The 18,953-nt window shown below is 46.9% G+C and overlaps 1 protein-coding gene across 1 annotated transcript in view; it reads left to right on the forward strand.

The window, feature by feature from the left end:
- The window catches only part of Pip5k1b (phosphatidylinositol-4-phosphate 5-kinase type 1 beta), a 256,047-nt gene that overhangs the window by 226,630 nt on the left and 10,464 nt on the right, over positions 1–18,953 (forward strand). The window contains exon 14 of the mRNA XM_048438730.3: positions 17,623–17,740. Within this exon, the coding sequence (XP_048294687.3) occupies positions 17,623–17,740 (118 nt within the window). The remainder of the gene's footprint in view (positions 1–17,622; positions 17,741–18,953) is intronic.

Consider the following 18,953-nt stretch of genomic DNA (forward strand, 5'->3'; position numbering starts at 1 on the left):
ACTGTTGCAGTGAGGAGAGAGAGAGAGAGCATGTAGCTTTCTGGTATGGGGGAGGGTCAAGACAGAGCTTCTTTGCATAACCCTGGCTGTCCTGGAACTCTCTCTATAGACCAGGATGGTCTCAAACTTAGAGATCCACCTGCCTCTGCTTCCCAAGTGCTGAAGGCGTGCGCCACCACCACCAGTGCATGTAGCATTTGTTTGTTTGTTTGTTTTCTATTTTATGCATATTGGTGTCTTGCATGGGTATCAGGTCCCCTGAAACTAGAATTACAGACAATTGTGAGCACCATATGAGTGCTAGGAATTGAACCTGGGTCCTCTGGAAGAGCAGCCATGGTGCTTAACTGCTGAGCCATCTCTCCAGCCCCACATGTAGCTTTTTAAACTAGAATTTCCTTTAGATTCCCTGAGACCTTGCCTCTCTAGGAGTGTCTTGAATCAGCCCCCCAAGAAGAGACCGCTCAATCGCAGTAAACACAGAGGAACAGGAAAAGTGTCCGTTTCGCATACAATGGTGCCTCTTTCCTTTCCTCATGACCAGAGCCAAGGCAAGCCATTCAGCACGAAGCCTCCCGAAGGGGGTTCGAACTATAAACTGCCCCCGGATGCACTGTGCCTCCATAGAGGAACTTGCAGGCTGTGTCACTGTCTTTCACAGAGGCTTGAGTTTACTCACGCAGTTAGTAACCAGCTGTGTCAGCTAACATCACCAGGAATGTCTCCTCATCTACCAGAGACGAAGGATATCCACCACAAAGTTATTACAGTCGTGGGCTTGGCAACTCACGCCTGCCGCTGTAGTTACAGGAGAGGCTGAGGCAAGAGGCTCGCGTGAGCTCAGGACCTCAGGACAAGCCTGAGTAACTCAGTGAAGCCCCATTGCTAAAGGGTATGGAAGCTGATACCAAGGGTCAAAAAGAAGGCGAGCCAGGCCCAGCGGCTCACACCTGTAACCCTAGTACTTGGGAGACTGGAGCAAAAGAATTCTTGAGAGCAACCTAGATTACAGAATAAGACCCTGACTCAAAAAGAAGAGGAGGAGGCGGATTGGGGAGATAACTCAGTTAGAAAAACGCCCACTACACACAAACACGAGTACCTGAGTTCAGATCCCCAGCACCCACAGAGGGTGCTGGACATGCCAGCGTCTGTATTGTAACCTCCATGCTGGGGGGATAGAGACAGATGGGTTCCTGAGGCTTACTTAGCTAGTCAACACAGCCGGATCAATTAGCTTGAGGTTCAGTAATGGGCCTATCTCAAAATAATAATAATAATAATAATAAGGTAGCGAATGAGAGGAAAATACTGTCTGGCCTTGGACACCCATCAGCACCCATGCATGCACACGTCTATACCGACACATGAATTCACTACATGCAACAAAAAGGAGAAAAGAAGGTTACTATGAGGATGAGCTGAGAACTCTGTGCCAGTGACCAGAATGGGACAGCCTAGACTATTCCAGCAATAGCCAGTTCTTAGCCATGCTACGTACTCGGCACTATGCCTAGTAGCAGGGTCAAAGGACATCTAGAACTCTGGCTATTCCTCGAAGGTGGCTACTTCCACATTCTTTCTGCACTACCCCTGACTTCCAACTAGGAAGCAGGCTCATCACTGGTCCCAGCTGGGCAGCCACTGTGAAATTGTCACGTGATCTGAAAGTATAAGGTGAAGCTGGAGCAGACTGGACCGGTTAGGATTTGAGTGTGCCATGGTCCCCGAAGCCCAGGTGTATGAACCTTTGGCCGCCAGATGGTGGCGCTGTGGTGAGGTAGTCGAGCCTTTAGCGGGTGGGGACCATCTGGAGAGAGTAAGTTTCGGTGGATGCGCCTTGCCAGTGGAGCCCCACTTCCTGTCCCAGTTCTGCACCCTCATCTTAGGAGAAATAATGCTTTGTCACAAGCTCCCAGCTCCAAGCAAGGAGCCCAGCTTGCCCTGCATTCTCCCACCAATAAACTGTAGCCAGAAGGAATCCTCCCTCAGCTTTTTAGCAATGGTAACGGTAACTAATCCAGCGCCCCTGGAAAAACTCACGCCTGATACAGTACGCTCCGGACAGCGCAGCTCCACAAGCCCAGCCCTTTCACAAAACTAAGAACAGCTTAGGAAACTTGTTTCCTAACCCCTTGCATACAAGAGGGATAGAAACTTTTTCCCACAGGTGAATGATGAAACAAATTAAGTCAGTCTTAAAAGTTTGGATAAACTATGAAGTAGAACCAAAAGATAAAAGTTTTTATTCTTCGGTTTTGTTTTGGTTTTTTTTTAAAAAAAAAAAAAAAAGAAAAGAAAAAGGGCAGTTAAAGGGCTGGAGAAATGCCTGGACAGTTATGAGTGCCTGCTGCTCTTGCCAAGGACCTGGGTTCGGTTCTTTGCACCCACTTCAGGCAGCTCCCAACTGCCAGTAATTCCAACTCCAGGGACCAATGCCCTCTCCTGGCCTGCCAGGATACCACCACTCACACGCATATATACATTCATGTGCATGCATCCTCACACACACACACACTTAAGATCAAAACAGATACAATTTTAAAGGTAGTTAAGTATTCAGGGGGCAAAACAAAGGGCACAGAGAGCACAGATGCCAACTGAAGGAGCCCGTGGCTGAACGGAAGCCATTTAAACAATAAATGGCATTGAGTCATGACCTCCAAGTTTTAAAAAGTCCAGTAGAATATGTGGAAAAGAATCTGTGGTTAAATCAGTGAGGGAGGAGGAGAGGAAGCTCCCGCACAGGAAAACTGCAAATGCATTGTATAGACGCCACCCTGTCTGCTGCAGGAGGATAGGCTCCGTACCTTATCCGCAGACTGCGGGCTATGCTCAGCCGCTCACTGCCAAATAGCACAGTGCAGGAAGAAGGGAGGTGATTTTCTGGTCTTGAAACTTCATCTAGAGGGTAATCTTGGCAAAGCCATCGGTGACAGCATCATCGGTGACAGCATCATCGGTGACAGCGGGGTGACAGGAAGTGGAAAGGATAAAAGTCCGCCCTCGCAGTCATTCTCCCAACAACACCTGCTTACTGTCTAACAACAGGAAGCCCTCAGTCAAACCCAGATTGGAGGGCATTTCATAAGATGCCTTCAAATGTGTCAAGGTCATAAATAAATAAAACTCTGACAAACAGCACAGTCCACAAGAGACCGAAGAGAGATACTGACTAAATGCCATGTTGTATCCTGCAGGGGACAGAAAGGGGACATTAGGGGAAACTGAAAAAAACCTGGATGTGGTGTGGAGTTTGTTTTTAAAAAGAGAGCTGACACCTCCCTCGTCTAGTGGCTTCATGAGAACCTGCCCTGGAGCCAGAGCCGTGCTTTCTAGGAGCGTTCTGTCGTCCTGAGATTATTAGGCAGTCATGCTTTAAAACTGCCTCTAGGGGGCCAACGACATGGCTCAGTGACTAAAGGCGGTTGCCACTAAGCCATTACCTGATTACCTGTGTTCAGTCCTAGAGACCTATGTAGTGGTGGGTCAGAACCTACTTTAGAAAGTGGTACGTGCACATGCACACACTAAATACGTTACTTGATTTTTTTAAAAAAAACTGCCTCTTGAAGTCGAGCATGGTGGTGCATGTACTTAATCCCAGCACTCAGGAGGCAGAGGCAGGTGACTCTCTGTGAGTTCAAGGTCGTCAGCCTGGTCTACAAAGTGAGTTCCAGGACACCCAAAACTATTACACGGAGAAGCCCTGTCTTAAGAAAAAGAAGGAGGAGAAGGAGGAGGAGGAGGAGGAGGAGAAACAACAACAACAACAACAACAACAAAAGGTCAACTAGATCTTCCCACTCTTCCCTCCTTTAAATAGCTTCTCTTCAGTATCAATCACAGCAGGAAATGCCTGGTGCCTCCCATACAGCCCCCTCTGAGTCCTTCCTTTAAAAACTGCCTCTTGACCCTGTGTGGAGGTGGGGGCACCTTTAGTTCCAGCACGGAAGCAGAGGCAGGCAGATCTCTCTGTGTTCAAGGTCAGCCTGATCTGCACAGCAAGTAGTAGGCCAGCCAGAGATATGTAATGGGACCCTGTTTGTAAAACAACAACAACAACAAATCAATTAATTTTTAAAAGCCTGCTACTTGAAACGTGAGGCAGTGGCAATTGCATATGCCAACTGTTTACACAGGGGACAAGTAAGTCACCTGTTGAGTCCTGTAAGCCCTTTGGCAGATGGCTTACCTGTGATTAATGAGTGGCATGGGTTATATTTTAACCTCCTTTGGAATCCCAGCCCCTAGGAGGTTAGCTGTGTTCAGCTTTGTAACTCATAGCTCAAATTTTCTAGCTCCCAGAACTTGAGGTGAGATTAAAAGTTTGGGGAGGGGGGTTAATTTTGTTTGTTTGTTTGGGTTTTGGGATTTTTTTTTGTGCATATGTGCCTAGTGAAAAAAAAAAGCCTCTCCTCCTCTCTAGCTGCCCGTACTGGGCACAGCAGCTGTGATTTCATCAATGAAAGGTAGTTGTATTCTTACACAGCTGTGACACATGCCCAGCAGCTCCTGATTCTTTCCATGCTTTCCTAAAAAATAATGTTTTGAGTTTCAGGAGTCTGTTTCACAGAGAAACCCTATCTTGAAAAACCAAACCAAAACAAAAACAAAAAAAGAACCTTTAGTAATTCTGTCATTCTGTTTCATCTTAGCGCTAAAATGCACACTGGAGGGCCAGTGTTGGGGTCTCTTAGAGGGAGTATAGGATCAGCTGTTGCGTTCACCCCGTCCCAGCTCTCACGTATGCTCTCTGAGACTTCGAGAGTGAGATCTGTGGCCTCTGTCTCAATCTCTCTAAAACCGCTGCCTCTTCAAAACCATGATGCCCCAAGGTTCCATGGGATGTGCTGGTGTCATCCAGCAGCCAGTAAAGCCTGGGCTGGAAGCCGGGGTCTTTGCACACTGCCCTTTGGTGCTTCTTGTGTGAAACCGTTACAGTGATGTCTACCCTGGCAGGTTGTTAAAACTGTAACAGTTACAGTGATGTCTACCCTGGCAGGTTGTTAAAACTGTAACAGTTATAGTGATGTCTACCCTGGCAGGTTGTTAAAATTGTAACAGTTATAGTGATGTCTACCCTGGCAGGTTGTTAAAACTGTAAATTTGATGGCAACTGTAAAGAGTCAGACTTAGAAACTCCAGAAAGGAAGGTTATCACTCTTTGGAGGGAAAGATGTGGTGGTTTCCATGTTTTGGTCTCAGCTGCAGTAGGCTTAGAACCGTAGGATTTTTTTAACTTTCTTTTTTCTTATTCTTTGTATCCTTCACATCATGCATCCTGATCCCATTCGTTTCCCATCCCTTCGTATCCACCCTCTGCCCTTGCAACTCCTCCCCCTAAAATAGAACAAAATTTAAGAGGAAAAAAAAAGAGAAAAGAAAAACAGAAAAAGGAAAGCTCTCCTCATGGAAGCTGTAGTGTGACTCAGTGCGCAGTAACCCTTTTGTCCATATATCTTTGCTTGCAAGTGTTCATTGCAGAGAGTCACTGATCTATGTTGAGGCCTCTGGTTTCTGCTACACTGTAATGCTGGGCCCTCACTTGGACTCCACTTGGATATCCTATTGTTGCCCTGTCTTGTGAAGATCCTGAAGCTTTGGGTCTGAGGGTCCCTTCATGTGCTCCCACAGATCAAAGATGGAGTGGATGTCGTGGCGGGTCAACCACCAGGGTCATAGCCCTGGTTCTGGGCCTCGGTAGTTGCGGGGTTGGTCAGCCTGCCAGCTCTCCATCCTCACCACCGGTGTGAGCTTCCAGTACTGCCCCGCCTAGTTCACTCCTTGCAGCAATAAGCAAGGCGCAGGGCCAGTGCTCCTGCTTTCATTTCCTCACGGTAGCTGGACCGTCAGGGCCAGCTCTACTGTGCTGCCCAGGTGCGGTATGGAAGTTACCCTCCCAAGGGCAGCAGCTGGTGAGGGGCAGGGACAGGTTTCCCACTCTTATGGCTTCAGGGCCAGCTCTCCCACCTGCCTCAGGCAAGGAGGGCATCTCTTCCCTGCCGGTGCCACCATATGGCAGATGAGAGGCGGGGCCAGATCTCTCAGACCCATAAACAGGGTCGGCTCTGCTGTGCTGCCCAGATTAGGTACAGGGCTTACTTTCCTAAGTAGTGCAGCTGGTAAAGGGAATGGTCAGTTACCTCGCCAGCTGGAGGTGGTAGTGGCGGGAGCAGGGGGAGTGGCACATTTCCCTCACTTCTAACACCACACTGCAGGCAAGGGAAGAGGTACCAGCTATGCCCCCTCACACACTCAGGGCTGCCTCACCTGCCACCTGTCTACAGGGCCAACTCTACTGTGCTGCCCAGGCCAGGCACAGGGCCTGTTCTCCCAAGTGCTGCAGCTGCTGGGGGGCTGAGTCAGGTCTACCTGCTGCAGACGGTGAGGGCGAGGGGAGGGAGCATCTTCCCCTCACCCATGCCATCACATTGCACGTGAGAGGAAGGCAACGCCATTCTCACACCCTGCAAACAGGGTGGGCTCTATTGTGCTACCCAGCTGAGGTGTAGGACCCTCTCTCCTGAGGGCTTCAGCCGGTGAGGGGCAGGACCAGAGTTCTCCCTAGTGTTCCAGCCAGTATCCTCTCGATATTTAGTGTATCAGGAGCTATGGACATCAACAGAGACCAAGCCTGCGTCAGAGCCATGAACCTACACATGGGCCCCAGCAACAGGAAACTTGGGTGAATAAAAGTGGTATTACTCACACCACATAATAGAAACAGATAGAGGCAGAGCCAGCCTGGAGTGCAAAGACCTTTCTGTTGATTTGTCCCCTGTGCTGTAAGAAATGGTGCCAGTTCACTGAAATCATTAACCAGCCACCTAAGCTGCTTGAAGGAACATGTGTTTTCCCTGGGATTGTTTTGTCCTCTGGAACTGTGTCACGGAGAATTACAGCCAGGGTTAATTACATGTTGTCAAGGCCAGGCCCTGTGCCAAGTCTTCTGGGTGGGTTATTCATTATGTGCTTGTAGCAAGGCTGGCCTAAGCTCTCATTACCACGGACGCTGGGTTGCTCCTGGCGATGGGTAGATTGCCCTACCTAGACAGCCATAGTGCACCAAGGGGAGCTATTCGAGAGCATCCTTCCCTCGATGGGAGCAAGCGCTGCTAAGACAAAGTAGGTCGTTAGCGGGAAGACAGATGAGTTCTTGTTCATCAGAATGCTGTGGGGTTGGTTTCCTTGGATATGTTGTATTCTGCGTGTAAAGGCGCATTTTCAAATTTCAAGTTTTTAGAGCTGAAGAAAGGTAAGCTATTACTTTTAAAAAAAAATCAAAATACTGTCAGTGAATTCTGTTCACTGAATCATGGGTCTAACACCTATTTATTAACCAATCCCAGATGAGCCTATGGATTTGGGTGCCGCTTGTCACAGCTCTGGAGTCCCACCAGGATCTGTGGTCCCTGACCAATAGCCCCTGTTCCGTCATTTTGCCAGGAGCTGTAGTTAATCCAATGGAAGCAGCAACTTCAACAGCCCATGGGAAATTAGCCCCTAATGTTTTATTTCGCCTTTTCTGCAATGGCGTGCTGAATCTTTCTCCTTCTGACTTATGAAAATCAACTGTCAAATTCCTCAGTTCTGCCACGGTTAGGCTCTGCCATTATTCATCATGAAATGGCATGGACTTTCATTTAATGAATTATGTTCTTAGAACATAATTAGTACTCATGTTTAGTACTCAAACCCGATCTCTTGCTAAGTCTCCACTGTACTTTTGAGATTATGTGTATGTATTCATATAGTGGAAATACAATGTAATCGCAGGCTATTATGTATGCATTTCTTCCTAGCTTCAATGACATCACACTGAGAGATTACATTTTAAATGTTTATTCACTGGCGACTCATAAGCACTCCTAAGTCAGAGCTAGATTTATTGCTTTCTTATTATCTGCTCTTTTCACTCAGAGGTACACTGTAGCTATGGCTGTTTCACTGTCGGCGTCACACACAAATTGAGGAAATAATCTTCTCATATTGGGAAATTATCCTCCCGTACATCAACAAAATCACTCATGTCATTAACAAATGGGTAGAGTTCTGGAAGACGTTTATTTCACTTTCATCTTATTAATGTAAAGTCAAATACCAACCGGCATTGTGTCGGAACTGCATTCATCAATGGTGGGCATGGTCTGGACACAAATACAGAAGTTCCCCAAAGTCTATACACTGGTCTGACAGTTAAGTGATTATCTGGATCTTAGAGTGAAGCTGTTGAGCAGTTCCCTGTTTCTAATTCACCACATGATCCTCTTCAGCAAAAGTCTCTGTATGTAATGTTTATGATGATGCTAATAATAGCCAATACGTATTGATCACAAGTGGCAGATATTATAAGGGTAGCTTCCCTGGATCTTCACAGATGTTCTTACCTGGCTGAACCAGGAGGCTATGATGGCGCTAACCCCGGGCACTTCCAGCACTAGGTGGAAAAGAAAGCATCTGTTCGCTAGCTCTGTTTCTCACTAACGAGAAACATGGCAGCCACTGGGCTTCTGTAGTTCATCTCAACCCTGTGTAAATAAAACAGATGTCTGAGCCAGCTTCCTATTCAGCAAAATGCCTTCTAAAGAGAAAAGATGGGGCTGGAGAGGTGGCTCCGTGGTTAAGAGAACTTGCTGCTCCTCCAGAAGATTCCAGTTCAGTTCCCAGGAGCCAAGTCAAGGGGCTCACAGTCTCCTGGAACTCCCACACCAAGAGATCCAACACCTCTGGCCTCTGCAGGACCTGCATTCACGCGTACATACCCCCATTCAGATATGAATATCTACATTAAAAACAATAAAAATACATTTAAAAATTAAAAAGGTATGTTTGGGCTCACAAGTATAGAGATTCAAGTCCCAGATCTGCAGTCCCGATGCTCTGGGCCTCTCTGGTGGGGCTCACACTTAGCAAAGGCAGAAAGCACGTGCAAAGAGTTAAAAATTAAGGCCTTGGGGGCTGGAGAGATGGCTCAGTGGTTAAGAGCATTGCCTGCTCTTCCAAAGGTCCTGAGTTCAATTCCCGGCAACCACATGGTGGCTCACAACCATCTGTAATGAGGTCTGGTGCCCTCTTCTGGCCTGTAGGCATATACACAGACAGAATATTGTATACATAATAAATAAATAAATATTTAAAAAAAAAAAGAATTAAGGCCTTCCAGGAAACCAAACCAAACAAACAAACAAAAGAGATGGGTCATACCGTCCCCTTCAAAGTCTTGCTCAAAAAAAAAAAAACTAAAGCCTTCCCACTAGGTTCCACCTCCCACTGGGTTCCACCCCCACCTCCCAACCTGAACCTCTGGACTCTGAACCTCTGGGCTCTGAACCTGTGGGCCTTCAGGAAGCATCCATCCAAACCACAACAGAGAACAACTTTATCCCCTGTCTGTGAGGCTATGACTACAGTACGCGCTCCCAATGATGGAGCAGCGCTCCATGTCCAGCTAACTAACCTTGTGGATGGGCGCCCAGGAGGCAAGGGCCAGAGCTTCTGGGAGATGGTGCTACACAGGAGCCTCAGCATGAGTATTTCCAGTCATTCAGAGTAACCGCCAGTGAGCTGTTTCGTGCAAATAGGACCTAGGCACACATTGGATGCCAGGCGGTTATTAAGACAGCTGGTGATTAGTTCAGGCTCGGAGACGGAGAAGTGAGTGTTCTTCAGAGCAGGTGGAACCCAAGTGCAGGAGGGGGTAATTTCAATGACAGGTTTTACACCTTAATATTTATGTTTACAAATTGCTTCGCACCTTGAGACGTAGCAAGAAGCCAGGTGTGTGAGCAGTGTTAAATGATAGTTTCGCATTTCGATACAACACTGTGTTGTTTACTTGCTTACGTGCGGCACTTTCTGTAAGGCAGAAGTTGAGTGTGACATGCTGCTTCATAACTGTAATTTTGCTACTGTTATGAATCATAATGTAAATATCTGTGCTTTGTGATGGTCTTAGGCGACCCCTGTAAAAGGATAATTTTGACAACCCCCCAAAGGGGGTCTCAACCCACAGGTTGAGAACTGCTTCTTAAAGTAAAGATGATTCTAGATCCAGCTGCTTCAAACCTAGTTATTAAAGGTGCAGCTACCAGGCCTGGAGAGAAGGTTCAGTGGTTAAGAGCACTGGCTTCTCTTCCTAGAGGACCTGGGTTTAACTCTCATCACCCACACGGCAGCCCATGACTGTAACACCAGTTTCAGGGGATCTGACACCTTCACACAGACATTCGTGAAGACAAAACACAAATGAACATGAAATAAAAATAATTTTTAAAAAAATGCAACTTCCTCAGCCTGTTGGCATTTCTAATGCACTTTAAAGTTTTGGCTTAAACAGCTGGAATGAGCTGGCCTATGATTCGAACACACCTAGTTTTGACCCATAACTCGACAGCTAACCCTTTGATCTATAAAGAGCTACAGCCAGAGATAATTAAAGCTCACCCATACTTCGGAAACCCAAATAAGTTTTCAGTTCTTCCCAGCATGCCCATAACGCCAGATCACCTCTGCGCCGAGGGAACCAGGCAGGAGCCTCCCTTTGTGGCCACTGGAGCTCTGCTCAATTTATTTGTCCCGAAACTGTTTATGTCCCTAATGATTCAGGACACAGTGCTGACATGCACCTCGGAGACTAGCAGTTACCGTGATATGGTCTCATTATTCAAGCGGAAGCCCATAATTAATGTGGTGCTGGCCAAGCCGTGTATGAGAGACCCTCCTGTCCGTTTGCTCCCCTCTGATGCTAACGGTTCAGTAAAGCCCGGCCCTGCCTATGGTATCCCAGCAGCAGCTAACGGTTACAATTGCACAGCGCATTTGTGAGAGCCAAGCTGCCCTTCTAATCTCTTCTCATATGTGTTTTCCAGAGGCTTTTTTGATTTTATGGTTGATTTTTCTAAATGATGCCCTCTTTGCCAAGTGCGGACATCACATCACACAGTTAGAACCAGAGTAAAGTCTGAAATCTAGGGCGTAAGTACAAAAGAATACAAGTTGTTATATTTTACTGATGAAAAGTCTTATGTTTTTAAGGACAGAAAATACAGTTTTTAATGAGGGGTAGGAGTTGTATCTTTCTCAGGTACTTAAAAATACCCATTTTTCTATGAATTTATTTGGTTAGCATACACTGTAGTGGGTTTCTTCACAGTATTTTCACACTGTGTGTCACTAAACATTGTTCTCATTTATTCTCCTCCTCCGCCCCCCCCATTTCCTTGCCCTCCCTCCTTTCTTATCCCTTTCCTTCCCCGCGGATCACCCCACTTCTGCTCTCTTGTCACATTCCAATGTGGATTTCTTTCCTATATGAATTCGTATCGGTAAGAGGTTCTTTTCCAGTCAGGCATGGTGGCATATGACTTCAGTCCTAGCCCTCAAGATGGGGACAGATAGGTCTCTGTGAGTTCAAGGCCACCCAAGGCTGTGTAGTGAGTTCCAGGCCAGCCAAGGCTACATAGTGAGACCCTGTCTCAGGAGCAGGACAGACTTTCCCCACAAATGGTCTGATGGGTTACCAGAAGGGAGGGAGGCCGAGGCTTCGCATTAATCACTTTAACCCACTGTGACCCTTGTGTGAGGCTGCCATTTAAAGTACTGCTGAGTGGATGCTGCCAAGGCAGAGGTGTGTCGTCTCTCAGTTCTACAAACCTAAAGTCCGTGGTCAAGGTGCTGTCAGGGTCCGTTGCTTCTGGGAGCATGTTGGCCGTCTTTGGCATCCCTGGGGTGTGGCTTTTTGTGTTTATCATCATGTGACATTTTCCTTGTGTGTGTCACAAATTTCTCATGTGTGTAATGACACAGGTCATGTCGGAACAGGTTACAGCTACTTCTGTGACCTCATCTCCACAAATTAGACCTGTAACAGCCCTATGTCCAAATAATCTCAAGTGTACAATGCACTATTAGTAACTGTGACCTCTGTGCTGTGAACTGGGCGTCTAACACATGCTCATCTGGTATAGCTAAACCTAAAAAACCATCTGATCAGCATCATTCCCGCCTGTTTCCTCCTGTAAAAGTCTGTACCTATGTGAACTCATTCTGTATTTGTTCTTCTGTGTCTGTCTTATTTCACTATACGTAATATCCAGTAAATCTATTTGTGTCACTATAAATGGCATGATTTCCTTCTTTTTCAAGGCTGTATAATGTTCCATAGTATATATGTGTGCGGTGTTTGTATGTGACTGTGTGTGTGTGGTGTGTGCACACGCACATGTGTGTGTATCCATCAATGACATTTAAAAAGTTCTCCCTACTTTTTTTTTTGAAAGTTCACTCTGTTGGCAACCTAGCCACGTCTGAACTATTTTCTAGCTTACCTTTTACTTTTAATATAGTACCTGGTATAAAGTAGGTTATCAGTGTATATTTGAATGGTGTATCATTTTATAAATAAAAAGGTAGAATCGGGGTTTTTTAGTGCTGATAGTTCATTATTAAATTATAATTTGGGGAGTGGGTGGTTGTTTTGTTATTAAGATAAGCCTCACTCTGTAGTCAAGGCCAACCCCAAACCCAGTATGTAATCATTCTAGCCTTAAGCTCATGGCAATTCTCCTGCCTCCTCCTCAGGAAGTTCCCTTCTGCCTCTCCCTCCTCCTGACTCCAAGGTCTTAAAACTCTCTCTGCCTGCTTTGGGGAGCTGGTCATTTCCTCTTGCGCATCTCGCCTGTGATCTATCCCAATGAACATTTCTCTGTCAGACGTTTCTTTAGTTTCTTTCTTGTTTTAACATCTACATACCCACCGTGAGGTAGGTATAGAGGCCAGCAGTAGGATGCTTACCTTGTCTGCCTGCAACCCTGGATTCCATTCCTGATATTGTCAGAAACAGAAAATATTAATTCCCGCTCCTTTTGGAAAAGCCAAATATTTAAGATGTCACTCTGGACACTCTTTGTCACATGTCTGTTTTTCTCCTGCTCTTTCTTATTAACTGAACCATTACTACTGGGACTCAGACTCTCTTGAGAAGGGCCGGGGGAAAGAGATGCTGATTCTGGCAGAGACTGGACGGATTGAGACTGAATGTGTTCCTTGTTGCTCCAGAGTCAGGCCTGAGCTTAACTCCGGGTGACCCGTGTTTAAACAAGGTAGAGTTAAAGCTGGAAAGTACAAAGCACGTAACAAGAGGCCCAGCCTTAGCAGAGCCGGCTTATTATGTGTAACGTGATCATACATATTTACATAACTACCAGCTTTAAACGGGCATGTGCATGTGTGCATCCTTGCTGGGCTGGGCTGGGCTGCTAGAAAGACAGGTGAGAGAGAGATGGTGAGGTTCCCTGCAGGTTCCTTCCGCCAGCTTCCAGTCACACTGTGCTGGCTCCTCTCAGAGGGCAGCAGGCCCTCAGCTAGCTTCTGAGGCCAGCTCTCTGAGCAGCAGGCCCTTCCTGTTTCATTCTCTGTCTGTCTGTCAGTTCCAAACCCCAGCTTGGTGCTGTCTCTGCAGCAGGCTTTATGCCCGTAAACAGGGAGGTTAAGCCAAGCTCTGCAGCCATAGGCAGCCATCAATCCGTCCTTGAGATTGCCCACTGCGCTGCATGCCGACTGGAAACAGGCAGTCTCCTGGCCTAAAAATAGCCGAAGTGGAGCCAGGGAAGAACAGCAGCCACACTCCTGACCGCAGAGCAGAAAAGACAGGTGCTCTCCGAAAAACCACGCTCCCAGAAGTGGTTAGGAGTGTGGATGTTGCAGCCACGGTCAAAGCCTCCCACGTTTCTGAGCCTTTGGGGTAACCCTGTAGACATTCCTCCTCACTCCGTCAGAGAGCTCAGCATGCCAGGATTCAGTCATGGAGGAGGCACGAGCCTGCTGCACAATGATAGCTCCCAGGCTATAAATGGGAAGTCCGGTGCCAGTTCCTAAGAAGAGCAACAGCCTCTACCCTCCCCCTTCAGAGTAGGGCTGGAGCTGGCATTTTGACCTTTGCTTCCCACCTGGGCATTGTGGGAACAAAAGCAGCGTGTGGCTCTAAGACCAAATGAGGCTTGGCATCCAGCAAGTGAGTCCCAGCTGTATTTGTGGTTTTCCCTGCAAGGAGAGCTCTCTGCCCACAGTGTTATCGGTTAGTGTTCCAGTAGCAAAGCTTTGAATACCAAAACAGGCCTCCTTTCCGAGTGCTCATAATGAATCCATGCGTGCCAAGAGACCTCATCAAAGGGGAAAGCACAGCAGAGCTACCCTCCGCTGTTCTTAATGAAAAGCCTTCCCTCAGGTCGGCCTGACTCTCACCCACATCGTGGGGCTTGGTCCCTTGCGTGAAGCTGTGAGGTGAGCTGGCCAGCCCCTCTGTGGATGAGGAGCCCTAGAGTTCTGTGCCCAGGTGATGACTTGCCTTGCATCGTGGCAGGGCATCACAGAAGCAGGGCTTTGGCTCAGACTCGGCCCTTCCTTTAGTCAGCCTTAGTGTCCTGTCCCCCGACCCTGGTATAGTCAGCTTTAAAAGACAGAAACTTTACAACATGAAGCAGCCTAAAATGTGGCCTGAATCTAAGCAAAAGTGTGGAGGGAGCCAGAGACCCCGCCGAGCCTGATACCCATGATGCCAGGAACACTTTTCCTGGCGTGGCCCAGCAATCATGACATGGAGCCCAGAGGCAAAACTATAACACTAACTCCCCATTGGCCTGGCACTAAATGGTATTTATATCGCCTCAGTACTATAAACTCTGTGTATTGGTTTTCTAATTTTGGAGGCCACTCATGAGGGAAACAAGAACCTTCTAGGTATCATTGTAAGATAAGATGTAAGTATTAGTAGTCATTATGAAATGGATGCAAATTTATTTTTTATGTGTCCAATACAACGTGAGATAAGGCAGATGAAGAGAGAGAAGGCAGTGACGAAGTGATGTGGGATGCTAATGGATGTAGGATGTACGGATGATGGAATTAAAACAGTTAAATATAATTTATAGTTAAAAAATAAAATATAGCAGGTGTTGGAAAGAAACTCAGTGTTGGAGAGTTTGCATCCTCCCTGGGGAATCCATGGGTGCGGCAGTTTTGAATGTCTTTTCTTCCAAGGTTCATCAACAGTATAAAGAAGGCTAGAGAAACTGCCCGGGGATGAAGGACGCTTGTTGCTCTTGCAGACTCTCAGCACCCACATGGCAGCTCACAACTGTCTATACCTCCCGTTCCAGGCAATCTGATGCCCTCTTTTGGCCTCTGAGGGCACCGGGCAGGGACATGTAGACAGAACGCTCATACACATAAAATAAAAGGAAATCTAACGAGTTCTCACCAGAAAAGCTAAGAAGAGCAATGCTGATGGGAACCCCTGGAAGAGGGTGGATTCGGGCGAGAGCTGTGGCTTTCCACCCTGACTTCCCTATGCTGTGTGGTTCGTTAAGCCATTTCTCTTTTAATCGAGGCAGTGAGAAGACAGCTTTTAAAAGACCAAAACCGCGGCTGTGGCGAGGTCCATCTGTTCCCCGAACACATGTGCCTGTGAAAATGAGCTGTAAAAACACTCATTAGGTCAGCAAACAGAAATCAGTGTTCCGGGCTTTAATCATTGATGACGGTTTCAAGGGTCCAGCCGAGCTAAGGCTCTGTGTGAAGCCAAACTGATGTCACTTGGCAGACGGTAGCCCCTGTGGCGTCAAAGCGCCATGAATGTGCACTGCCCAAAGGACCGTGATGAGATGAATTCCCCTGCAGCTCACTCATCTGTGAGAAGCTTAGGACTTATCAGGAGCAGAGTGGCAGGCGGTCCCGGGACCCCCTAGGCTTCGACGAGACAAAAGCAGAACCAAGTGGATGTGGTTTCCTGTGCAGCCCGTGGCACATGAGAGGTCTCCGGGCCTCAGAAGCTCTAGGTGGAGGGAACGTTGGCAGAACTCGATGGTACAGAACCCAGGCAGGCTGCCAGACTCTGAAGCCCCGTCATGTAGCGTCTCTTCTAAAATAGATCTTCCCTCGCTGTTAGTCCACTCGATCCTGAGGGCCTTTTTCCCAAGACAGATACCCTCACTTAGAAAGGACTCCTAAAACGGAACGTAAGGAAATCACAGGCTGAGAAACTATAAATTGATTACAAATGGACAGATGCCTGGGAAATCAACAGTGCAGTTTAAAACAACAACAACAACAACAACAAAAAATAGCGATTTCCCGGTGAGCATTCTCTTACTCCACACACTCCATGGCATTTGGGTGAAATCCTTTGGGGGCTGGATCTTCTTTTTTATATGTGAGGCATCTTTAAGGGATAAAACCATCTGCTATAAGCTATGGATACATTGACTTAAGTTGCGGTTTATTCTTACATTATCTCTTTATACTTCATAATTACATTTTATTATTTTTAGCTGGCAGTTGACACTTACATATTCATACAGGTTATTCAGGAAGACCACAAATGGAATTTCTTACACCTGCATGGTCAGACACAATAGCATCCTCTTGGCTTGTTGTTTCCAATGTTCTAGTCTTGAAAACCATGGGAAACTTCCGCTGGGTAAAAGCATCACTTTTATTTCCGATGCAGAAGGATGACTGCGCGTCCCTGGCTGATACCCAATTTAAATACAGTCAAAACAGGCCAGTTCAGCCAGGGATAGTGGTGTACGCCTTTAATCCCAACAGTCAGGAGGCAAAGGCAAGCAGGTCTCTATGAGTTTGAGGCCTGCCTGATCTACACAGTGAGTTCCAGGACAGTTGGACTGCACAGAAAAACCCTGTCTCAAAAAAAAAAAAAGGAAGGAAGGAAGGAAGGAAACGAAAGAAAGAAAGAAAGAAAGAAAGAAAGAAAGAAAGAAAGAAAGGATTAAAAAAAACAAACAGAGCAGCTTCTTCATCAGTGAATGTCAGATATAATACCACAATAAAACAAGGCCAGCTATCCGTGTTGTTCAGGCTTTTATTGTTTTCCTAGGTGGTCCTCATAGGGGATTCTCATAGAGAACGTAATAGCACTCTTGTTCCGTCTGTGGTCCTTGGAGCAACCCAGCATGAGCATCACCAGGGGCTTGGTCAGAATGTAGTTCATGGCCTCCACACTAGACCCTCTGATTCAGAAGTACCAGTGGAAGGGTCCTAGACCCTGCCTTGTGACCAGCCCTCCGGGGACTTTGATATACACCGAAGCCTAAGAACCGTGGAAGCCATTGAACCTTCCAGGCCCCAAAACAGGATGAAAAGAAAGGGGGAAAGTGGAGGAGGGAGGGAGGAACGGTGGGAAGCAGAAGGGCTTTTTGTAAACTAGCAATGTTTGGATGAATGAAAGGAGCACAGCAGTCAGAAGTGAAAACCAGGCACTCAAAATCAGAGATTCTAGAGGCTTCTAGATCCACAGAATCCTAGGTTTACAAGACGGGACCCTCAAATCACCTCCTGCAAACACTGTGAACTGTCACATATACAGGGGGCAGGAGAAAAGGTGTTATTAATAAAATTTTATTTAAAGTAAAAAATTACTTATTACTAAAATATTTTTTTAAATTTAAACCTAAATGGCCACATTTTCAGGGTGACTCACAAAAATGAAAAAGAAAAAAAAATTAACCCAAAATTCACCACTACAGCCTTTTAACCATAGCTTGGGCTGTGTCCTTGGATCTGTTCTGCAGGCCACAAACTCATTATTCATCTCTGTCTTTCCAGCAAAGGGTTACCTTCCAGCTCAACCTTCACCTTGGAAGAGGGGACCATCTACCTGACTGCTGAGCCAAACTCCCTGGAAATGCAGGACGACAACGCCTCTGTGCTGGACGTCTATTTAGTGAGTGGCTTTCTTCTGTTCTTCTCACGCCCCTCCTTAACTTACAGAAGACGAAGTTGTGTGAAGCCAACCATGTTTGGGTTTAGAGAAATGGTTGCCTCCTGTCCCTTCTACAGACAAAGAGTCTTCCCAAGCTGTTTCCCCCCCATGGTTTGCTAGAATGTTGGCTAAGAATTGGCAGGTTAATTGGTTTAAGTTCAGCACAGCAGCTTCACTCTCTACTGCTGTTTCAGTCGGCGACTGCACCTCTGCGGTTGCTGGCCTTCTTCTCTAGCCACAGCCTGGCTGCTCAGACCGCAGCCTGGCCAGAATTCTGTTCCCGCAGTCACAGGCTCTGTCACTGCTGCTAAAGGTAGCTTTAGCTAAATCTCTGTTGTTCTATGCATAAATAAGACTTGGGGGGACTCAAAGGCTGGGGTGAAAACCTACTAGCTCAGAGAGGCTGTGTAGCAAAAAGCTAACCTTCTTTCCTTGCTGGGTCTCCGAAAAACCCCATGCTTCCACTCTGCCAAACCAGAAAAACCTGTGCCACTCAATCTTCCCACTTCCTGTGGGTCCCCATCTTGTCCAGATGCCCTCTGAGGCTCTATGATTACTTTCTGTCAACCAACTGCTAACTCAGCCTCTTGACCCAGGGTTAATTTTATTTAATTAATGCAAATGCAAATTTGGGGTTCACAGTGTGATTGACTATCCCCCAACAGTTAATACTAACTCAACAGATATAGCCAGAGAACAAATCTCATGAAGTGAAGGCGGAGCTGAGGGGGCCTTGACTTCATTTCAGCAAAGTAAGCTTGGCCTTTGACTCGAGCGGTGCCCTGATGCTTGAATCCTCTTTATTTTGGCATTCCCTCTGTGATAAAGCAGTAGGCTGGATGACGTAGAAATGGGCTCTGGGAAGAACTCAGATTCGGAACTGAAGAGTTGTCAGATGACACTGTTCAGGGCTGTCACTAACCAGCTGTGTGAGATAGACCTCACTTCTTTGTGCATCGTATCTGGCAGAGACCAGAAATAATGCCTGTCCTGACGACCTCACAAGGCTGCCTCGAAAAAACACAAGTGGGGGAGGGGTCCTCCATCAGCCCGTCAGACTGTCTGTCCTACCTTTGTTGATGGTTAGATGGTACAAGAAAAGTACCGTGGCAGGCTGGAAGCAGTGTTTGCCCAGGACATTGCATCCCATCCATACCCTCCACGTGCTATACGA

The sequence above is a fragment of the Myodes glareolus genome, chromosome 7, assembly GCF_982192425.1.
Source record: "Myodes glareolus chromosome 7, mMyoGla1.1, whole genome shotgun sequence".
Lineage (NCBI taxonomy): Eukaryota > Metazoa > Chordata > Mammalia > Rodentia > Cricetidae > Myodes > Myodes glareolus.